At 44.2% G+C, this 24,836-nt stretch overlaps 1 protein-coding gene across 1 annotated transcript in view; it reads left to right on the forward strand.

Moving 5' to 3' along the window:
* The first annotated feature begins 8,175 nt into the window (after window positions 1–8,175).
* The window catches only part of SLCO1C1 (solute carrier organic anion transporter family member 1C1), a 44,485-nt gene continuing 27,824 nt past the window's right edge, over window positions 8,176–24,836 (forward strand). Inside the window, exons 1-7 of the mRNA XM_089689077.1 lie at window positions 8,176–8,314; window positions 19,056–19,196; window positions 19,419–19,560; window positions 20,889–21,021; window positions 21,385–21,512; window positions 23,333–23,479; window positions 23,966–24,064. Coding sequence (XP_089545203.1) covers window positions 19,077–19,196; window positions 19,419–19,560; window positions 20,889–21,021; window positions 21,385–21,512; window positions 23,333–23,479; window positions 23,966–24,064 — 769 coding nt within the window. The 5' untranslated portion in view covers window positions 8,176–8,314; window positions 19,056–19,076. The remainder of the gene's footprint in view (window positions 8,315–19,055; window positions 19,197–19,418; window positions 19,561–20,888; window positions 21,022–21,384; window positions 21,513–23,332; window positions 23,480–23,965; window positions 24,065–24,836) is intronic.

Consider the following 24,836-nt stretch of genomic DNA (forward strand, 5'->3'; position numbering starts at 1 on the left):
TTATAGATAAAAGGTAAAAACTCTAGTCTAGCTGCCTTTATCGATTCGTTTTTTTTGCTTTGCTTCATTCTGACCATCTTGTCACTCATCATGCATTTTCTCCTCTATATAAAAGTTGAATGGTGAAATAGTGAAAATAAAAATTATGTCAAAAAGCTGTCCACGCACAATACAATCTGATTGTGAAATCTCCTTTAGATTTACTATTCAGTAGCAGTATCAGGATCTGATTGAATAAAAAATTATGCTTAGTTGAGTCTTCGCAATGTATAGTCATTGGGTTTATCGTAATCCAGGGGTCTTCAAACTTCCTAAACAAAGGGCCACTTTCCTGCCTTTAGACTTTAGGAGGGCCGAACTGTGGCCAATGGAAGAAGAAAATGCCCCAGCATCGATGGGGGTCCACAATATCTCAGGCTTGGTGGTCAGTGGGATTTAAAAAATGTGGCTAGTAGGAGAAGGTATAATATCCCATCATTGGTATTAGTGGCTGGAACAGAGCACCATTATTGGTGTCAGTGGGAGGAATGATGCCCCATCATTGGTATCAGTAGCAGGAATAGTGCCTCAAGGGACGGACGAAGGCAAGCAAAGGGCCACAGCTAACCCTCAATAGAAATAGTGCCCCACTGTTGGTGTCAGTGAAAACAATGGTGCCTCTTCATTGGTTCCAGTAGCAGGAATGGTGCCTCAAGGGCCGAACAAAGGCAAGCAAAGGGTCACATCTCGCCCTTGGGCCGCAGTTTGGAGACCACTGTCATTACCCATTCCTGTCTGCCTTGGTGCTCTTTTAAAAGGATCTGAATTTTACAAGCCTGCATGAATAAACTTCAGACCAGCTGAAGAAGAGCTCCACCTTTTATCATTAAAAGGATATCCTTGAGCTCCAGTTAGGGACTTTGCCTAGGCTGAGATGATGTCATCAGTCTGCTGCAGGCAGGAGGAAGCATTTCCTCAGTCTCCTCTCCCCCCAATGATCAAACTGCAACATTGTAACTTTGTAGCAAGTCACAAGGTGAGAAGCTGTGTGAGACATTTGTGAACACATCTAAGAACCGCATACACTCCAGAATTTACCTGATTGTGCCATCTCTGAGCTGGCATCTCAGTCCAGGAAGTAGATGGCAACCCTGAATGATACCTGAACAGAGATGGTGCCATCCTTATGGAAAGAAAAGCTAATGAAGGCATGGTCAGGGTAAGCACCGTGAACTAGGTAATAAATACCTGGAACTATTACACTGATACTCACTGATACTCAGCATGCTGCACCTAACATGAAATATCTAATGACAGGTCTACTTTCATACTAATTCATTCTTGTGTTACCTTCACATTGGGGGAGTAATCTCCATGGACTAAATATTGCTGAATTTGTTTTACAACTCGGCAATTAGAAGCCTAAATCAGATTAATCTCAGATTTCCTCATCCAAATCGTATCAACTGACATAAGTCCTATATAACAAAACTTGTCAGATAACATTCCAGACACAGCGGGGACCCATGTAGACAATATTCCACACACGGATAAAGCTGATCACTGTGTAAATTTGTGTCATTCAATACTATAGAGGAGGAATAGTTCCATCTATTCACAACTCATGGAGTCGTTTCTTCATATTACTCTGATTTCTTTTTGAATCTCTTCTATAATGGAGATGTTAATACCTAAATGTCATGAATTTCTAGCGGAGTCCTGATGTTAAACTGGCTGTAAACCTCAGACATGAAATATGAAAAAAGCATATCCCTCTATAGTGTGTACTTGTAGCCAGGGGCGGACTGACAACTCATGGGGCCCCCGGGCAATAGGGGATCATGGGGCCCCTGTGTCCTTGCCCAAACTCAAAAAAGCCTATCAAAAAGGTACCAAGGGCATCTCATGGGGCCCCCTACTGACCCCGGGCACTCGGGCAGTGCCCAAGTTTCCAAATGGTCAGTCTGCCCCTGCTTGTAGCAGTCCAGATCACTAAGTGTCATTTCTGTCTGCTGCTTTGTTTCTCTGCTATCAGCATGAATCACTTCTGACAAGTTTTCATGACACCAAGAGAAAAATGGTGACAGAGGAGAGATCTCCAGCAGATTTACAGCCTCAGCTCTCTTCCTGTGAACTGTTTGAAGGGGGGTATGTTCCTTCCCTCCAATCAGCTTTCAGAGCTCTCACTGAGCTCTGCAGTGTAATTTCAGCTCCCTTTTTTCTGAGCTCTCAGGCAACTTTAAAAATTCATCATTATGAATGGATGTAGAGAAGAAAGGAGTGGAGATAAACAGGTACAACTTATGTAAGAGGATTATTTTCATCTATGTGTATCACCTGAGGCTAGTAGCTTCACTGGGTATTTGGAAGGATTTACAACCCTTAAACGTACAGTATGTAAAGCACTGTGTAAATTGTCTGCCCTGTATAAAGGCCTATAATATATAAATGTGATGCAGTGACATCACTACTTTTCTAATATTATTTCTATATATAATATAGTGGTATATATCACAAAGGTGTTGTCTCGAGATACTTTATCACTTGCTGCTGGTCACATGGCCAGCTCTCTATACATTGGCGGAGAATGATCACATCACCTAAAATAATGGAGTCTATGGGAGAAAGTTACTGATGTTAGGATATGTATTGAGTGGAATATAAACAACCTGAAACTGTCTTGTAAGGTTTTGTCCTGTATTCATATTTATGACTGTGTTTGATTAAGTTGTAATAATATGATAATAATTAGTCTTTATGGTATTTTTGAACAATGTAAACCAATGGCACCTTCTTTTCTGAACCTCTGTTGGGTTAGCTCGTGATGAATAATGGGTAATCTGTCACAGAGCAGCCTACCTGTTTAGCAGATAAGTCATCAGAAGAGGGGTGGAGCAGGTCATGGTCTCCAAACATGAAGGTGGCATTGGTTCAGGCCATTCTTAGGTTGCATTACAGCTCACCTCCAAGCAGCTAAAAGAGAAACAAGTGAATGCAGCTCTGTGATCATTGATAAATCATTAAAGCCATGTGAGTACCTGAATTTAAAGGGGTTGTAAATGCCTAAATTATGACTCCCGAGCCCCTCCCTGTGTGTCCATTGTCAAACAATGCGCGCCTCAGCCCCAGTGGGAAGTTTGAGCCTGTGGGGAGGGAGAGAGCCTCTGCTTTTGTGTACATCGTTGGATCAGATAAGTATAAGGGGGGCTGGGGAGGGGGGGGGGAGCTGCATGCAGAAAGTTTTTTTTTTAACCTTAATGCCTTAAAGGAGGATGTCAAACTCAATTTCATCACTGGCTGCATCAGCATTATGGTTGCCCTCAAAAGGCAGGTTGTGTCTGTAAGACTATATAAATGTATCTACTCTTTATCATATGAAATGATCACCTCTTCATTCAATTATTAATGGCTTTAGTAATACCTTGAGGGTTTAGCTGTGTAGGGCAGGTGCAGTCCAGCACAGAACCCAGTCACCCTCCTGTAGCAGATGATGCAAGTCTGAAATGGAGGCTCACACACCGCTGGTATCATCCACAAGAAGCTTTCATTAATGATTCATTAAGCCTCCATGTTGGAGGACTGAAGGAGCTAACTTCACATACTAAGGTCATATGTATCGGATCGTGATCAGAGAAAGAAATGAAGTCAATATGAGAGGAGGTCATGAACAGTAGGTCTTTGTGCTGAATCAGATAAAAGTAAATCCTGGGGTATGTGTAATGCAGAGAGGAGTGATAAGTGTAATCTTTCTCTTTCAGGTGCATTAGTCTCCAAGGGTTAACAAAATTCAGATTCAACAGTTCTTTTTTCAGATTTTTAAGGTACGAGTAGGAGATATGAGATGCACCCCTTGAGACATCTAGTAACAGCACTGGAGCAAAATTAAAGTCTCCACCCAACAAGAAAGTACCTTCCTAGAATTCCAGCAGCGTTGAGACCAGGGACGTAAAAAATTGAGATTTATTATAAATAATTTATTATAAATAATATATAAAATTGAGATGATCTGTGTTTGGAAAGTATACATTACCAGGGTCACTGTGGTAGATTTAATTCTCCCCTTTAGGAGCAAGTTTTAGTCATGAGGATCTACACGCTCCTCCAGTAGGTTCCAAGGAACAGACTTAGCAACCAAAATGATGACTCCCTTGGATTTAGACAAAGGGGAAGGTGCATGGTACACCCAAGGAAAATCCCAGTTATACAGCTTAGGTACAGCTTTCTGTTTAAAAATGGGTTTCTTGCAGGAAAGCCACCTGGGTACAGAGGTTCTTGAGATCAACTAAAAATCTGGACCCCTTCTCTTGCATGGCCAAGCCACAAACATTTAAGAAAGTAAAGTTGATCCCATGTGGCATACAGGAAGTGGGAGTTACAGGGGACATCATTGTCCTAGTGTGCACCTCGGAGTGTGAAAAAAAAAGAAGGGGGGGGGGAGAACGGGGAAGGGAAAGAGAAGAGGGAAAAACAGAAAGCGGGGCAGACAACAAGGAAAAAGAAGAATGTGGAAGGGTGGAATGGATACTCTAAAATCGGCTATAAAAAGCCAAGCACTCGACAGCACATCCTATGTGGGGGGAGGTGTAGGAAGGACTCTGCAAAGCAAGGGGAGGCATGCTGTTGGGTGAGAGCCTGGGCTCACAAACTAAACTTGGACCTCAATGGGGGAGGGGGGAGGAGTTAACAGAGAGCCTCCCAGAGGCACCTGTGCTGGCCCTGGGGGGTAAATGAAGGGGTAGTAACTAAGCTAAGATGCCCGCAGACAATACTAATAAATGGTCTGTAGGTTAGATTTCGTGCTGAGGCATATAATAAATATAAAGCTCAATATGGTCTAAAACCTCACTGAACTTTATTTTCCACAGCCTTCTGGGAAAGGTCGCCACACCCCATATTCACTTGCCAAAAGATTTGTAAAAATGCAGTAAAACTGTAACTATAAAAGAATACTGGCTCCCTTGAGGTTCAAAGACAATGAACTGCAAATGCAGAAGGGAAAACTGAGATGGACCATTGTGGTGATGACATGCAGCGCAGCAACCCCATCTAACCGCAGGTTAGCATTCAACATACTAAACATACAGTAAAATGCAAAACAGCTAAACATGAAATATTCACAGTGGTCCCACCAAACATCCTGCATAAATCCGGCCAGTCTGGAAAAAGCTAAATGGACACCGGTAGGACCCTCTTGGTTCCCAGCCACAGGAGGATCGAGGGCACCCCATCCAGATGGGCAGGTAGGCAGAGCAAGCTCAATGCTGCCTCCTACCACCATGACCAGGAAACAAATGCAGGCTAAAAATCTGGACCGCTTTTGCTGCATGGCCAAGCCACAGAAGTTCAAGGAAGTAAATTTTATCCAGTTCTCGGGATAAAAGAGAAATTCCTGTAGGGACTATAAAAAGGATCCATGCTTGTCCGTGTAATGCCCTCCAGGTTAGCTAGATAGGATGATTTTTTCTTTTTTACATAGAGGCTGAGCAGCAGCCTGGGTATGAGTCATCCTGGGAGTGAGGTAGTGAGGTCACCTTAGTACAGGCTGGGAGGCTCTAACAGGTCAGAGCTTCTAGAGCCCTCCCACCTTTCCAGACATCTGAGAACTTTCTGGAACAGGGTTTGAGGAGGGGAGGAAGCCCAGCTCTGCATGTTTGAGGGACTTTGGGCCATCCCTTAGCAGGAGACAGAGCATGATGACCAAGGCAGCCCTCAAATATCAGAGAGCCTGAGCAGAAATAAGTGTCGGGTGGAAGATGGATTGAGGAAGGCTGGGAGGAGGCCTCATGGAGGGGAGTCTACCTACAGGCAGGTTATTAGGGAAGAGGATCTCCACTGCCTCAATGTCTCCTGTGGAGGACAGCCTGTGTAGCAGGGAAGGGGCCAACCCAGCTTAAGGCCTAAAGGCAGCCGCCAACCCACTAAGCCAACAGGAGAGGACAATGTGAGTACTCTTACAACCCCTGGGCCAGATAAGGGGAGATGGTGGCCAGTGCAAGACCCAACTAGCTTCTCATCCGGAACTGTTCAATTGACAGCTTCTGGGCCCCCTTGCCCAGGGAATACCCTCAGTGCAGCTGGGTGAAGAGGAGGAATCCTCCAGGGTCTGAGGAGCTACGCGGAAGAGGTTTAGAGCTTCTTGAAGAGAAACTGCTGCTAATCTGCATTTTTGTAAATAGTTTCTTAGGAGTTGTCCTTAAGTTGTACAGTTCCCTGGCCATCCCATATACCCCGAGACCCTGTCCAAGTTTAACCCCTTAATAAAATCACATAACCAAGCTCGAGGAGTGTTTACTGACTCCAGTGTGCAAGATGTGGGAAATGCATGTTGCCCGGCTGTGCAGAGCATAGGGGGACCCACATCAAATCCAGAAAACCCTAAGGGGGTAGTGCTACACCCATATAGGGTGTAGCTGAAAAATCTGGCCCAGATTAGGGCTCTGTAATGGTTGGAATGTCCCTTGGTTCTGCTCGTTTTGGACTGCGGTCCTCGTTGCCTGGAACATTGAGGCCTTGGGGATGCAGGGTTGTCAATCTGTTGTTTAAGGTCATGAATTTCTTTGGAGAGAGTACTCACAATTGAGGTTGCCATCTCTGATGTCCTGCTTGTTGGGGAGAAGAGTTATGATGTTTCTCCATTCAGCTGCAGATGGCTGGTCCTGTGCGAAGTCATTGGAGAGTCTACCCCAGGGATCTCCGGCGAGAGGATTTGGGAGTCCGAGAGGTCTGAGGGCTGAGGAGCAACTGAAGTGGAGGCTGGTTTTGCTCCCCCCCCCCCATTCATCTGCATGGTGGAACCCGCGGCATCAGGACGCAGAGGAGTCATCATGGATCCCAAGGCCGGGGCCGAAGTCAAGGAAGTTTGCAAGAAATATGCAAAGAAGTCCAGTCCTCTGGGAGCAGTAGGTGTCCCAGGATCTCAGTTAGCAGCTGACATGGGAATTGGCTGAGGTCAGCTTGCTGAAGGAGGCCCTCTTCCCTACTACAACATGAAGCTCCCTGATGTCTGTCCTTACAGTGCCATTGCCTAGCCACTCCCCTGCCTTGGTGTTCTGTCTGAACAGTCTCTGATAAAATTTCTTGGATGATACCAGTGGTGTGTGACCCTCCTTTTCAACTGACAGAGAATTATATTATTCATAATAATTTTAAACAAATGTCCAGAGCCCCCATCCTCATATATCAAATGTCAAGAGCCCCACCACCACCACTACCACCCCCATCAGAAGTCAACAGTCTCCCAATTTCCCTTACATCACAGTGCAACCCACTTACCTTGTACTGCTGGGAAGAACCTGGGGGCAGAGCTGGGAAGCAGAAACTTCAGGGTTTGGAGGAGGACCAGAGGATGGCTGAAGTCAGCTGCCTTTAATGTCGAGTTTAGGGGTGGGTCCTTGACAGCCTGGGTTTATAAAAAGGTAGTGAATGATACAGGCTGTCATTTAACCCAGAAGACTGAGGACATCTTGTGGCAAAACTGAAGAATGACTGCAGGAACAGTTCTGTATTGAAGGTGGTTATTGCAGCTTTGAGCTTTTTTTATTTAATCTGATAATTAACTTTTTTTTTTAAATAATCCTTTACTAGACTGTTTTTTTTATTTTTGATTGAAGTCGTGCTTTAATTTGAATTCTAGACAAAGTGTACTTTTTTAATTTTGGATGAAGTAGAAAAAGGTAAGAGCCTTTAGTCAACAGTTATAGAAAGGTTATCCTTTACTTTCTGTGTGGTCAGTGAGAATGGAAGTGTGGGGAGATCTACACTAAATTGACATCGGAATAAAAATGTGAGCAGATTTTGAAATCTACAAATCTAAAATGAAATACATTAAATTGTGTGAAGTTCCACTTTTTTGAGTGCAGTTGATGTTTCTGCAGGCAGTTCATCATTTTTCCTTTTTTTCTGTATTCCATATTTATTCAGTTAAAGCTTTGGATGTATTTTGGTTTTCTGGGCTCCGTGGGGTTAAAGGTGACCCAAATCTCCCATTAATCTCCAAATCAGCAATATTCCGAATGTCGCCCATTAATTCCCCAGTCACGTGTTCTCATCACGACAGCGAGCAGTCAGGTTACGTCACACTATTGTGTCACATGTCCTCGGAGTGGAGTTGTACTCAAGTTTTCAGAGAATGCTCTCGGAGGGGAGTCGCACGTCAGAGCGGAATGTCAGAAATGTTTCCTTTTCATTGGGAGAGAAAGCTGCATTATTCTGGGATCAACAGCTCCGGCCACACGGATATAAGGCGTGAGCTCCTCGCCTGACCCACCATACTTATCCCTAGTGCTGCCAGACCTCCGCCATCCTTCACCTGGCACAGGTAACCACAGGAAAATCTGTAAGTAGCTCTGAAATCTGCAATGACACAAACGTGTGTACCTTACGTGTAGATCCTTTGATAATCTGGGGGGGGGGTGAGGGGCAAGTCCACATAAAAGTACTATTTCAGTTACATGATTAAGTTGGATTCCTATAACTCTTGGGGGCTCCAGCAGTTTAATTACCCCGCTATAGTTCCTGGCTTTGTTCTCCCAAAGCTTGGAATTTTGGGTAATCCCTCCTACTCTGGGGTGTTTCAGCCAACTTTAGTGTCCCCATTCCTTATGTTAACATTCCTCACAATATAAAACCCAGTCCAGGAATGGTGTGAACCCCTCATAATTGTATAGCAGGTGCACAGACCCAGCAAATCAGTGCAGGGATGGTGAGACTCCCTCATAATGAGCCCAGTAGATGTACATACTCGGGAATTCAGTACAGGGATGATAGGAACCTCTGATAATGGGCACAGCAGGTTTGTAGAGCTGGCATCTCAGTACAAGGAACCCCTCATTTAGGGCATAACAGGTGTGCAGATCCAAGGACACAGCATAAATATGGTGTGAACCCCTCATAATAGACACGGCAGATGTGCAGAGCAGGAACTTAGCACAGGGATGTGTGAGCCCGTGGTAATGGGCTTAGCAGGTGTGCAGGTCTGGGAACTCTGTACAAGGATGGTGGAAGCCCCTCAGAATGTGCAATGTAGGTGTGAAGACCCAGGAATGCAATGCAGGGAGGGTGGGAACCCTTCCTAATGGGCTCAGCAGATGTGCAGACCCACTAACTCAGCACAGGGATGGTGGAAGCCCTCATATTGGTCATTGCAGGGGTGTAGAGCTGGGAACTCAGCACAGAAATGGCAGGAGCCCATAATAGGCACAGCAGGTGTTCAGACCTTGGAATTTAGTGTGGTGATGCTGGAAACCCCTCATGAAGGGCACATATTCAATCTTTGTTGAATGGATTGCTCAAGTTTCCCAGTGAAGCAAGCACCAATGTATCAAATAGTTGGGGAAAACCAAACTGTATAAAGAAAAAAATTACATCGGACACACCCCTTGTTCATTAAGCAATACAATTATTTATTGGGTTTATAACATACTGCACTAGGGTTGTGCGCCATGTCTTTTTCTTTTTTATTTAATACAACAGGTGTGCAGACCCAAAACTCAGGGATGATGGGCATATCAGGCGTACAGTCTTGGAAATTCAGCATAGAGATGGTGGGAACCCTTATTAAGGGCACAACAGGTGTGCAGACCCAGAATCTCAGCACAGGGATGGTTGGATGCCTGCATAATGGGCACAGAAGACATTCAATCTGGGAAATTCAGTGTAGGGATGGTGGGAACACCTCATAATGGGCGCAGCAGTTGAGAAGAGCCAGGAGCTCAATAAAATGATGATGGAAACATTTCATAATGGGCACAGAATGTGAATCCTAGAGATATAGAAGAGACTTTCAGGTGGATTGGTCACGTGAAGAGACCCTTTTTATGTGTGGGTTTGTAACATTAGATATAGAAAGGAGAATAAAAACATTACAGATATGTTCCTAGTTCAACCAAAGAGTAGTGTAAGAACATGTTAATAGTTTAAAATTAGTGATGAGTCGAACATCCCCCTGTTCGGTTCACGGTCAATCATTCGAACCTAACCTGACTTGTCCCACGAACCGAGACAATTCACTAAGCGGTATCTTACAGTATCCAAGTATGCGGTAAGATACCGCACAGCATTTAGAAAAAAAAACCTACTAAAATGCGGCATGAGTTATGTTATTAAGTATTTTAGTAGTGAAAACATGCTTTAATGTTTCAGCTGTCAGCGAGCTGACAGCTGAATGTAAAAAGGATTGCCAAAAAAAATGGTGTGGGGTCCCCCCCATCCATACCAAGCCTTTCAGGTCTGGTATGGATTTTGAGGGGAACCCCCATGGCAACATTTTTTTTTTAATGGCGTGAAGGTCCCCCCAAAATCCATACCAGACCCTTATCTGAACATAGAGCTCCACAGGTCAGGAAAGGAGGGGGGGTGAGCGAGTTGAGCATGCCCTCAACATGGGGGGGGTGCTTTGTGGCAGGGGGGGTCTACGGGCGGGGGCTTAGTGGCCCGGTGGTTTTGGGGGTCTACAGGTGGGGGGGCTTATCGGAATCTGGAAGCCCCTTTAACAAGGTGGCCCCCAGATCCCTGGCCCCCTTTTGTGAATGAGTATGGGATACATGGCACCATACTCATTCACAAAAAAAAAAGTGTAGTGTAAAAAAATTACAGTAGACAGTCTTTGGCAAGTCCTTTATTAAAAACAAAAATTAAAATGTCCTGCAAAGTAGATCCAGGGTCAATCACGATGCCGCAGCCACTGCCGAATCGAAAAAAGAAAAAAAAGCTCCACTCTCAATGCTGGCTCCCGGCCATCTGACAGCTGCGTCGGCCTGACAGTTCTTAAATATCTAAGGGGTGGGGCCACCCAGTGGCATCAACCAGCTGACCCCATCCCCTTGTGACAGCATTGTGTGCTGTGATTGGCCAAAGGTGCATTGCTTTGGCCAATCCCAATGCACTGTCAAGAGTGCAGTGCATTGTGGGGCGAGGTGGGTGAACAGTCCTCCGAACGTTCATATGTTCACCGAACACACCAGCGGCCGACTCGAACATCAAGCCCAACACGATTTAGAATCTGAATTTGCCTTGGGATTGAAGGAATCAACACCTTGCTGCTAATGAGTCTTTGAGAAGAGCACTCACCGGCCACTTTATTAGGTACACCTTGGCTGTACCGGGTTGGACCCCCTTTTGCCTTCAAAACTGCCTTAATTTTTCATGGCATAGATTCAACAAGGTGTTGGAAACATTCCTTAGAGATTTTGGTCCATATGGACATGATATCATATCACAGTTGCTACAGATTTGTTGGCTGCACATCCATGAACCGTTGATACAAAGCAGGATGAATCCATGATTTCATGTTGTTTATGCCAAATTCTGACCCTACCATCTGAATGATCGCAGCTGAAATCTAGACTCATCACACCAGGCAACATTTTTCCTATCACAAATTCTATTGTCCAGTTTTGGTGCGCCTGTGTGAATTGTAGCTTCCGTTTCCTGTTCTTAGCTGACAGGAGTGGCACCCAGTGTGGTCTTCTGCTGCTGTAGCCCATCTGCTTCAAGGTTTGGCGTGTTGTGCATTCAGAGATGGTATTCTGCATACCTTGGTTGTAATGAGTGGGTATTTGAGTTACTGTTGCCTTTCTATCATTTTGAACCAGTCTGTTCATTCTCCTCTGACCTCTGACATCAACAAGGTATTTTCGTCCACACAACTGTCGCTTACTGGATATTTTCTCTTTTTTGGACCATTCTCTGTAAACTCTAGAGATGGTTGTACATGAAAATCCCAGTAGATCAACAGTTTTTGAAATATTCAAACCAGCCCGTCTGTCGCCAACAACCATGCCATGTTCAAAGTCACTTAAATTCCCTTTCTTCCCCATTCTGATGCTAGGTTTGAATTTCACCAAGCCGTCTTTACCACATCTAGATGCCTAAATGTATTCAGTTGCTGCCATGTGATTTGCTGATTAGCAATTTGTGTTACCAAACAATTGAATGGGTGTACCTAATAAAGTGGCCAGTAAGTGTAGATAAAGGTGGATAACTGTCACTTGGTCAGAAAGGAGGGGAAGTCATTCCACACTGGGGCACCACATTGTCTGGAATCATTACACTGGCCACAACACTGCCTGGGATGAGTTATTATTTTGATCGTTCATGGTATGAGCTGCATGCAGATACAAAATGGTATGTCTTGGTCTCACAGAACAGCCAAGGGGCCAACTAAAGGGTAAAAGGATCCAGCCTGCAGCACTCATGTTGTGTTTGGAAATGCTAACTTCGACACAGTCCTCAGAACTGGTTGGTCCATATAACCTATGACCACATCAGTAGGAAGAACCTTCCTCACACCAAATGGGGCACAGCTATTAATTATTGTTTGGAACTTGTTCTGAACAAGGCGGTTACTGGATTTCCCTGGTGTACCCCCACCAACAGGACAGGACATACTGCTCAAATTATAAAGGTTTTGTCTGTTTTTCTCCTATTTTTATATAATTAAAGCACACAGCCAATACTGCTGAATGTCATTTTCTTTCTTGTAGATCTTGTATATTTCTATGTACTGACAACCTAGGGATAATAAATATAAAGAAATCAGTACTAAGCTAAGTATTCCTAACTCCTAGAGATCTTGTTGCATTATATTACTAGTGCCTGTATGCTCGGTTCTAAACTTTCTGCTAATCTGTGTGAGATTGCTTTGTGTGGCTGCACCCCTAAACTCTCTGTATTTGCAGTTGATGGTTTACAGAGAACAAGACAGTCAATATGACCGCATGCAGATTAGTGTCAGTATGTGTGCATGGTTGCCAAGTAGACAGTCAGCTGACAAACTGCAGGAGGTAGCACCTACAGGTATGTGGATAATAGTGTGGGTATTAGTGAATGCATGCAGATTATACAGTAGCCGTTTTTTCTGCGTCTAGACTGGGGTATTTTTTGTTCTCATGATAATTTGCCGATGCATGCTGGTCAATTTCCAAGGACATCTGATGCCTTGATATTTATTGGTGGCGGTGGTGGGAGAGGTGGAGGAATACTAGCTCACAGGATAGCTTATGTAATCTCAGAAGTGTGTGGATATCACCTAGCTCATGGGTGTCAAACTGGTGGCCCTCCAGCTGTTGCCAAACTACAAGTCCCATGAGGCATTGCAAGATTGACCGTTACAAGCATGACTCCCAAAGGCAGAAGCATGATGGGACTTGTAGTTTTGCAACAGTTGGAGGACCGCCAGTTTGACATCGCTGATTCCTAGCTGCTACACAACCCTTAGAGTGCACCAGATTGTATCCAAGATTTGTATCTGCCTGTGTGTCCAGTCAGCTAGATTTTGGTAGAGTCTTCCTCTACTGGTGTCTGATGGTATTGAAGGCTTTAATAATTGTTTCACAGCCTTGTTTTACCTCTCCAAAGTTCCGAAACAAGGACTTTTGGTCAGTTAGCAAGTCACCGCAGGTGTGATCTTGTGCCACCTGGACAGTTTTAGGTCCTTGGTTGAATATTTTATCCTTCAATTTAAAATAACTTCCCAGGGTCCAGTTTAATAAAACGGGGTTCAGTTTCTTACCTTGCAGTTAACCTATTCTTAGTCTTAGCAGGAGATCTACTGAAGGCAGGTAAGAGAAGAAAAGGTGATCCAATCCAAAATCAGAAAGAGAGGCAGGGAGGAGGAGAAGAAGAGGAGAGAATGAGATCAAGGGGGGGGGGGGGGAGGGGACAGAAATGCTTTCTGCCCCAATGTATAAGATACTGCTTGGTGTGTCTATACAAGTACAACCTCCATAGAGGTCTATTTTTTTCAATTCGCTGAGCAGATGTCTCAACATTTCTGCAAGCGTAATGAATAATGCCCAGAATGTTTGTATTATGTGTGTAATAGTTTCTTTGTTGCCTTTCACCTGCCAAATGTAACATTCAACCCTGCAAGAAAAATATCCTTCAACCATGAGAGCTAGCATTCACCAATACAGAAAACAACCTATAGACTAAGACCATTTAGCCAGCAGGGAAATAATATGACGGATCACATACCTGACGAAGGGGTCCGAAACGTTGCACTCTTTTCCTTGTAATGTGCTCATGTTTCAATAAAGAATTGTTTGGACTTAAAGCGGAGCTCCACCCAAAAGGGGAAGTTCCGCTTTAAAGACTGCTCCAGCGCTCCCCATTATGGATTGGTACCTTTGGGGGAGCAGGTACTGGAATTTGACAGGTACCCACTTCCGCTGCGATTGGCTAGGCGATCGTAAGCGGAAGGTGTCTTCCCTCCCTACCTGTAGTCTTTTGGGACACGTGCTAGGTGCCAGAAGACTACAGGACCATTCAGGAAGCACAGCGCTACTCGCACATGCGCAGTGGGTACCTGGCTGTGAAGCTGCAAGCTATCACAGCCGGGTGCTCACACTGAAGATGGCGGCCTCCTGGAATACAGGACGGCCGGTGAAACGAGCTGCGGGGGACACATCATGGGACCAAGGGACAGGTAAGTGGCTGTTTTTAAAAGTCAGCAGCCATGGTTTTTGTAGCTACCGACTTTTATTTTTTGATAGGTGGAACTCCACTTCAACTTGAATATCAGTGGTGTGCTGGCAAATATCTACTCTGCATAATATGAGGGAGACCTCAGCACTATGTATAGTCTACGAAGAGACCTGAATGAATGGGTGTTCCGCAGAGCAAACCTTCATCTGCAGTGTGAAGTGAATCATTTAGCAGTGGTAGTGATACAATTGTACCTGGTGGGGCAGGGGGTAGCTGATGATGGACTTTCCTCCATATTCCCCAATAATTCATTGGGTGCCAAGTGTGGGACACATGTGAGAATGACCCCTGGGGTGGGTTCTGCTAGGCACCTGTAACAGGATCACTTTACTTCACACATATGGGGTACATTTATTCTTGTGCCGTTTTCACCAATGCCCTGGGACAAGGCTGAGGCCACCATGGGGGAATATTTAACTTAAAGGCGGACCTCTACTACTAGAGATGAACATACACCATGTACATCTGCACCATAACTGTTCTACAGTTAACTCTCGGGTCTCCGTGTAAATGTACACTTCCCACTGTAGCTTGGAATTAGTCGGGCCGTGCCGAACACCGACCACAGCCACCTGTCCAGCGTCTCCCACTACTAGTCCTGGTAGCAGCATGGATCCCCGCTGTGCACATAGCGCAGGCTCCAACGTGCACTTGACTTTAACTCTTGAATCTCTGTACTTCTGTACAGGATGGGGATCTCTGTTCAGTAGTCCTACTCTGGTTGCTATGGAAGACAGAATGAGGCATAGGGAGTGCGACAACATCTTCCTCGCAGCTAGAGGCAGTTCCACCAATAACAGGTACAATTTTCCAACAGGCTGCTTGTTAACTGTACCTCCGTTGCCCCTGGCAACCACATATAATACTGCAAAATGACTCAACATGCTGACTCTTCATATCCCATGTGCTAATGACCCAAGCTGTAGACTAAGTGTGGAATTGTGCTGGTTACTTGCAATGCACACCTTTCAAGGACTTCAGACCAGGCAAATAGGTAACATTTCAACATTTTACTGTAGAAAATCATGCACAGTACAAAACGGTCCAAAGCAGACAAGACAGTTCAGCAGAACTTCAATAGAACAGTCATTATCCCTAAATCCCTAGTTCATACTCCTAATCAGGCTATGTGCTGCCCCGGCGTACCTGCACAGGTAGAGTCCATGTGAATAAAGGTCCATTAGTGGCATTACCCAGCGGCTGGCGTCTTTGGGGCAAACTCCAGGTTGGATTGATTTCACATTTTTTGGGCTCCTAGGTGGCTATACCCTCACAGAACATGGCTGAAGGACCAGCAGCAATGCTCTCGGACTCTTCCAGTGGAGGAACCCCCTTGGTCCCAGCCCACTGTCACAGAAGCAGTGGGTCAGACCCAAAAATCACACAAAAAAACTAAAGAACCAGGAAAGGCATTAACCCTTACCCTCCCATCCGGGGCAGCACCTAACTAGCTAATTTACAACCTGCTTACACACTGCTAATTGTTACAACTTCCTCCTGGCTGTCAGGGATTCCCAACTTGTGGAGAGTGAAAAATATAGCTTGGAATTCTCCCTCTCCCCCCTTCCCGCAAATTCATTGCAGGCCCTGTAGGTCTGGTATGGATTTTAACCACTTACCTAACGCCCTATAGCAGATATACTGCTACAGGGTGGCCGCTCTGTGCAACACAACGTAAATTATTATTATTATTATACAGGATTTATATAGCGCCAACTGTTTACAAAATGCAGGTAGACATTACAATACAATTTGGTACAAGAGGAAACAGAGGGCCGTTTGTTGTTAGAGCTTACAATCTAGGAGATATACAGTTGCAAGAAAAAGTATGTGAACCCCTTGGGATTACGTGGAGTTTTGCATGAATTGGGCATAAAATGTGCTCTGAAAGTCATCTAAGTCACAACAATAGAAGAACACAGTCTGCTGAACATAATACTACACAAACATTAGATGTTGCCATGGTTTAATTGCACATAACATTGAAACATTCACAGTGCAGGGAGGAAAAAGTATGTGAGGCCCTAGCTTAATGACTTCTCCCAGAGCTAATTGGAGCCAGGAGTGAGCCAACCTTGACTCCAATCAGTGTGATGATATTGGATGTGTTGCTGACAGCTGTCCTGCCCTTAAAAAACACACACCTGTTTTGGGTTTACTGGTTTCAAGAAGCACTGTCTGATGTGAACCATGCCTCACAGAAAAGAGCTCTCAGAAGACCTACGATCAAGAATTGTTCACTTGCATGAAGCTGGAAAGGGTTACAAATGCGTCTCCAAAAGCCTTGATGTTCATGTGTCCATGGTAAGACAGACTGTCTACAAATGGAGAAAGTTTAGCACTGTTGCTACTCTCCCTAGGCGTGGTCGTCCTGTAAAAATGATTGCAAGAGCACAGCGCAGAATGCTGCATGAGGTAAAGAAGAATCCCAGAGTGTCAGCTAAAGACCTACAGAAATCTCTGGCACATGCTAACATTTTTGTTGACACATCTACAATAAGGAAAACATTAAACAAGAATGGAGTACATGGGAGGACACCACGGAGGAAGCCATTGCTGTCCAAAAAGAATATTGCAGCACGTTTGAAGTTTGCAAAAGAGCACCTGGATGTTCCACAGCACTACTGGCAAAATATACTGTGGACAGATGAAACCAAGATTGAGTTGTTTGGGAAGAACACACAACACTATGTGTGGAGAAAAAAAGGCACAGCACACCAACATCAAAACCTCATCTCCATTGTAAAACATGGCGGAGGGAGCATCATGGTTTGGGGCTGTTTGCTGCCTCAGGGCCTGGACGGATTGTTGTCATTGATGGGAAAATGAATTCCAGAGTTTATCAAGACATTTTGTAGGAAAACCTACGACCATCTGTCCGCCAACTGAAGCTCTGCAGAGGATGGGTGATGCAACAGGACAATGACCCAAAGCATACAAGTAATTCAACAAAACAATGGCTGCAACAGCACAGAATACGCCTTCTGGAGTGGCCCAGTCAGAGTCCTGACCTCAACCCGATTGAAATGCTGTGGCATGACCTTAAGAGAGCGATTCACACCAGACATCCCAAGAATATTACTACACTGAAACAGTTTTGTGAAGAGGAGTGGTCCAAAATTACTCCAGATCGTTGTGCAGGTCTGATCTGCAACTACAGGAAATGTTTGGTTGAGGTTATTGCTGCCAAAGGAGGGTCAACCAGTTATTAAGTCCAAAGGTTCACATACTTTTTCCTCCCTGCACTGTGAATGTTTACATGTTATGTGCAAATAAACCATGGCAACATCCAATGTTTGTGTAGTATTATGTTCAGCAGACTGTGTTCTTCTATTGTTGTGACTTAGATGACGTTCAGAGCGCATTTTATGCCCAATTCATGCAAAACTCCACGTAATCCCAAAGGGTTCACATACTTTTTCTTGCAACTGTATGTGATTTTGCAGTTCTGGGTACAGGGCACGCGCGCCGCCCTACCCGCGCTGCCAATGGTTGCAATGGATGTCAATCACTGGGTCCCAACCGGTGATTCTTGGCCGGCACTCAGTGATCGCCATTAAAGCCGAGAGGGGAAGATCTGTGTGTAAACAGCACAGATCTCTCTCCTGTCAGCATGGACATGCTGCTTTCTCTCTCTCTCTCTCTCTCTCTCTCTCTCTGCACAGCAGCACCTCTCCCTAGTAAAACAGCACACAGTGTAAGCACAACACACAGTTAACCCTTTGATCACCCCAGATGATAACCCCTTCCTGCCCAGTATCATTAGTACAGTGTCAGTGCTTTTTATTAGCACTGATCACTGTATTAGTGTCACTGGAGATGTCAGTGGCTGTTAGTTCCCACCCAGTGTCAGAATGCCCGCTGCAGTTCCGCAGGCCTCTATAAGTCGCTGATCGCCGCCATTACTAGTATAGAATAAATAAATAAATATTTCAGTATATATACTGCTATTTGTAGACGTTACACGTATTGGGATTTTTTTTAAAACAGACATTTAGCAGAATACATTTTGGCTTAAACTTATGAAGAAATTTTATTTTTAAATTATTTTACTGGATATCTTTTATAGCAAAAAGTCAAAAATATTGTTTTTTTTTTTTCTAAATCGACAGTCTTTTTTTTTTACAGCGCAAAAAATAAAAAACACAGAGATGATGAAATGCCACCAAAAGAAAGCTCTATTTGTGAGAAAAAATTACATACATTTAATTTATGTAAAGTGTTGCATGACCACGCAAATGTCAGTTAAAGTAACGCAGCAATGTACTGCAAAAAATGGCCTGGTCAGGAAGGGGGGTAAACCCTCTGGAGGGCAAATGGTTACGGGAGAACTAAAAAAAAACAAAACAAAATGTCATGGGTCCCTCCAAATTCCATACAAGGAATTTTAGGTCTAGTTTGGTTTTTAAAGGGGAACCCATGCAAAAAAAAAAGCGTGGTGCTGTATTTACCATAATGCCACCCAAGGGTCAGGGCCTAGGACATTTTTATTCAGGTGTGACTAGGACAGCATTGTGTCTAAATATGGTTCTGAATATAACATTAACAATAACAGTAGTAGTAATAGGGATAATATTCTATCGTTGAAGCAGACATTGGACTCCAGGTCTGGAATGGACCCCTCACACAGGGAGAGTGCACAGTTGTGTTCGGGCTCCTCCCATGGACGGCCATCCTCCGCGTGTCAGTGTCCAGGGCTCCCGGCGAAGAAGAGGTGTTGCGCAGGACTCAAGGTGGGTTTACCACTGTCCACCATCTCTACTGTGGATAGGAATGTATTAAAAAATCACAATATGTGCACAAAAGCTTCTGTACAGCCTGAGATGACTGGTGGAGAAATGTAGAATAATATGTTGTGTAAGTATTATTTTGATGCATTTGTTGCATTGATGTGACATAGTAATTGCACACATGTTGTCCCTGCAGCTTGCACTCACTGGCATCCATCTCCGCAGATATTCCTGGCCGCCATGTGCTTTGTCTACTTTGCCAAGGCCTTGTCTGGGAGTTATCTGAAGAGTACCATTACCCAGATCGAGAGACGCTTCGAAATCCCCTCCTCTCTGGTTGGCATTATCGACGGAAGCTTTGAGATTGGTATGTATGGTGAATAGTGCTGGCCATCTGCTGAAGACATGCATACACAGAGATGGTCACCTAGTTTACTTCACAATAGTTTCCAATCTTCTTGTGACAACTTGCTTCAAATAATGAGATACAGAGCACTCATAATTATTTGGCTCCATTATTTAGGGACTGTCCAGACAGCTAGACAGTTGTCAGGCCTGCCAGGTAGAGAAGATGACTTTTTTTTATCCAGGGAGAAGAATTGACACTGCTGTGCTCTGTACAGCTTTGGAGACAAAAGAAATAATCAAATTATCCTGGAGGTTAGATGGACATGCCTGAGAAGCACAGAAGAAATCTAGGAAGAAGACATAGCCTGAGTTTAGTGTTTAGCGGCAGACTGTAGGGCCTGTGCATACATTTGATTTCTTTGTCTCATTACAGTAGCCACAGTTGTAGAAGGAGCTTGTAAATGGCTAGAATCGGGTGGCGAGAGCACAAGTCCCCAGTTCTCTTCCTCTCCTGCTGGAACAGTGACCCTCCTGCTTTAGGCTTTAACTCTCCTCCATCTTGTGCCCTCTCCACGTCAGAGGCCTCTTCCCGCAATTCCCAGTTGTTAACCTTTATATCTCTACAGGAAGGAATGTCCAAACAAAGATAGGGTTGCAGAATTTTACTGGTGCAGCTTGGAAGATAGCACAAACAGTCACTCCATTCAGGGTCACTTGAGTGCATTGTCAGTCACATTCAGTGGACGGTCCGCAGTAGTCACATATGTAAGGATGATGCAGCATTTTTAGCAAGCCATTTTCCCTAGCTCAGTGTCTCTCCACTCAGGGTCATTAGTACTCACTGAGATGGGATCTCTTCAATCACTTCCTCCATGGGTACACCTCAATAGGGACCCTCCAGGGGGATAGCCTCGCTCCAGTAACTTTTGGCCTGGTCTAAAAGGTCTTCTGCAACCCACCCTAGCCCCCACCTCTATAAGGGTCAGGTCTACAGCCAGGCTCTTCTGGGTGCAGGTCTACCTCTCCCTGGTCTCCAGCCCTGTCCAGGACCTCCACTTGCTAGCTACATCTGCCTGATGATGGGGTCTCTGGCTTCTATGCCACAACCGCACTAGGGCTCCTTCCAACCTAGTTTATATGTGGTCACTGACTCACCCATTACATCACCACAGGAGGGCACTAATTAAAAAAGGGCCTATCACCTGATGACACTGCTTTCTGTAACCAGACACTATTCTGGAACACAGCCACCTAGTGGCAGACTAGCCAACTTCACCTGCTTACACAGTTACATTGTTTCCTTCTGCTCTGCAGTCCTCCATTGTGGTTTTTTTTCATCTCCACCAGGAAACCTTCTGGTCATAACGCTGGTGAGCTATTTTGGAGCAAAACTTCATCGACCAAAACTGATTGGGAGCGGCTGTTTGCTTATGTCACTGGGAACATTCTTAATTGCGCTGCCACACTTTATTATGGGTCGGTAAGTCCAGCTGGGAAGATCACATCACAAGACACTGTAAAATTCAAAGTGGAGAGAACAAGGGAGTTTTCCTGTCTGTTGTGAAATGTTTCTGTGTCCTGGGAAAAATACACAGGTTGGGATGCCTGCATGCTTGTTCTGTGCCAGTGACCACTACATATTAAATTACAGATGAGGATAAAAATCACTGGGATTGCACCTTTAGGAAGAGGGGTATAGTGGTGTGATGGGTGTATGTTAAGAAATGATGGCAATGCTACCATTATATACATGGACATGCACTATATGGGGATTATGGTGACCTACTGTATATCACTGTATATTACATATATGTGACTGATGACCTTTCTCTATATTATACAGTTATACATATGAGGGGACTCCAGTTTATCCCTCCAATTCTACTGGTGCTGTCCCTCCATGTCTGCAAGATTCTAAAGATCAAAAATTGTATTCAGCAATTGAGACATCTCGCATGAATATTGACCATGGTAAGAAACTTCCAGCAATTATACTATACAGTATCAATGGGGATGGGACTGACTTGCCCAGTGCACACAGGGCATTTCTCTCTCTTTGCTATGTACAGGTGCCTTCTGGTTTCATGACACATACACCTGTCCAGGAATGCAAAATTTTGAAGGAAACACCACATTGCGGTGTCCTGCTCCACCAGTCCAGCTAGACTCCACCACCCATCTCCGGACAGCTCCCCTCAATATAACTGAGACCCGTCACTCCAGCCGGTGCCACTCTCCCACTGTATGACTCTCAAAACATTCTCATAGCATAGCAGCTGTCAGACTGTCCTTCTTCCCACGTGGCTGGAACTCATGTGGGCAGAGCTCCCTCCTGATTTTATATGCACAGGGAGGGGGGCAGAGCCCAGCATAATCCGCCAAAGCAGAGGCTCGAAGAATTTACCTAACCAACCCAACCGGGCAAAAGCTGCTAACCAGCATTTCAGCCTGCTTACATACACATTCCCTACAACACACTGGGAGTTCCACATCACAAGGTCACTTGGGTGGTCCTATGACAATGGCACACTGACATTTGCGGTTCCCAGAACAATGGCACACTGATGCTTGAGCATCCCAGAAAATGGTACACTAACACTTGGGGCCCCAAAACACTGACATACTGATACTTGGGGGCCAAAAAGTTGGGGTACTGAAATAATGACACACTGATATTTTGGGGTCCAAGAATAATGACACACTGTAACTTAGGTTACCAAAAACAATGACACACTTACATTTGGGGGTTGAAGAACAAGAGGACACACTGCCATTTGGGGTCCCAAAACAATGACACACTGTTACTTGGGGTTCCAGAACAAATGACATACTGACACTCGGGGGTCCCAGTCTAGTGTGGAGGCATGAATATGCCCCATTATAGGTCCCTTATTTTTGAACTAGGTGTCACACTAGAGAAACTTATACCCTACCCCTGCCTGTAGTGGGGCACCTTATATTTGGTTTAGGCAGGAAACGTCTTAGGGTTCCGGTAGCCGTGTTAAAACAGGGGTATAGCAGGAAAGGACACATCATGTAGAAGAGAGGCTTAGATAGGAGGTTTCACCTGGGGGGGAAGCCTGCAGCAGCCAGGTGAGCTAAGTACTAATGCTTTTAGGACAACACTAATATCCTACAGGGATGATAGGACTCTGGAACCATCCTCGGAAGTCACAGGTCTTGCAAATCTTTCATCGCCTACTGTACTTCTTTGCCCTTTATGAAGCCTGTAAACTAAGGATGTAGTGCTTTCATTTGGAAAGCTAAATGAACTGTTTGTTAATATTCTGATGTTCTATTTAATAAAGAAAAGGCCAACAGCATTATATAACATTCCATTATTCTGACCACAGATGGCAACTTCTTGCAAGAATGGACTGGTGAGTGATGATGTGTAAAGGTGTCTATTGCTTTTGACCTCTACATGATATAGACTGTACAGCCACAGGGTACTGGTTAAGCTAGACTGAGTACTGTCTCAGGTGTCTTCCCAGAAACCCAAGTTTGAAACTTGGCTGATCTCTTGCTAAAGTGTCCCGCTGTATGGGTGATCACAGGAAGGTCAGGAAGCTAATTGATTTCAAGATATGTTCTCCCCCACCTATCAGCTACAAGGAAGGAAGGCGACATGCAGCCGATCACATAGTACCCTTACACCAGCACAATATCACACTGATAAACTGACCCTTAAATGCAGAACAGTACACTTTTCTCTTCTTATTTATGTTTATCTTTCCCTGTGTTTGTCTTTCTTATGTCTTTGGTGAGACGTTTCTTGTGTTTGCCCTCAGGGTGTGATGGCGACTTTGCAAGCACCATGTGGCTGTGTGTATTGTTGGGGAATCTGTTACGTGGAGTGGGGGAGGCGCCAATCCAACCACTGGGGATCTCCTACATCGATGACTATGCAGGAGAGAACAATGCGGCTTTCTACATTGGTAAGTCACAATAGGCTAAGTTCATAAAGTTTTAACACAAGGGTAAGGCTCTCTAAATTAGTCATATGATCATAATTGTCAAATCTCAGTGGTCTCAGCTGAAAATAACTGCCACTTTTTTTTAAAATAAGGATTCTTTCCTGAAATGTTAGTGTCAGGAAAAGTGTTAACTCCAGAGTGTTTTCATGTTTTACATGCAATGAATAAAAGTAAAAATGATGTGAACAAGCCCCGGTGCACAATTACTAGAAAATTCAGCACAAAATTTGCTTTGAAATACATTTTATTGTGTAAAGAACAGTTTATAGACAGCATCTGCTAACTAACCAGTTTTTAAAGTGTAGTTTTTAGCATAGCTTTTTTCTTTTTGAGTACATCTGTGGTATTATGTTGGGTGAGGTTATCTTGTGTAGTTGTAGATATTTCTTTGTCAAATAATATAATCATTAGTGTTTTATGGTATACTGCGCAATATATTACAAACAGGCTGCATCCAGACAGCGGCTGTGATTGGACCAATATTTGGGTTCCTTCTTGGATCACTCTGCGCATCTTTATTTGTAGACATTGGATTTGTGGATTTAAGTAAGTTTACATATTTTGTATATTTGATGTATGTCTATAATGCTAGAAAACACATTTTTTTCAAAAGTTTTGCTTCCTGAAAAACATATGATAGACCCCTTCAAACTGAAAACAAATATAATTTCAGTAAGACGGTAACCTTGAGAAATCTGAAATGTATGTTTAGTGACTATAATGTATTTAATTGCATGTTTCCATAATGTTGCATGACTTCAATGGGGCTAAAAGTGTCTTGCTGCTGATTTTCATTTGTACTCAGTGTCTGATGCATTTGGCTGTAGTGTCCAACAATAGTCAGCCAGCATGAATGGATTTCAGTTGCACTGATACTGTTTCTACATTGTGGCAATGTCCTGGTGAAACCTTTCACTGTGTTTGTCACTGACTGAGTCTAGATTTCCAGTTATGAAGAGTGAATTAATAAAATGAATTTTCAGTGACATGTTCCACTTCATAGTTTTGTATGCTGTAAGAAGTTTGTCAGACAACTTTTGGTTTGGTGCTCCGTAGTTGCCAAGAAAATTCTTAACAGCATCCTTAAATGCTTTCCTGGCAATTTTCTTTAGCCCCACTAACATATCTTTGAACAGCTTGTCATTGATGACGATGGCCAATGATCTGTGGACCAACAAATAAACCATCCTTAATCTTGGCATCAGTTATGCTAGGAAACATCTGGCTCAAAAAACAAAAACCTTTACCTTCTTTGTTCATTGCCTTCACAATTTTTCATTGTCAAAAATATCTGTCAGGTCGACAATTGGTTCATGTG

Source organism: Staurois parvus, unplaced genomic scaffold (assembly GCF_062004578.1).
Source record: "Staurois parvus isolate SC_StPar_1 unplaced genomic scaffold, SC_StPar_1.0 ptg000469l, whole genome shotgun sequence".
Taxonomy (NCBI): domain Eukaryota; kingdom Metazoa; phylum Chordata; class Amphibia; order Anura; family Ranidae; genus Staurois; species Staurois parvus.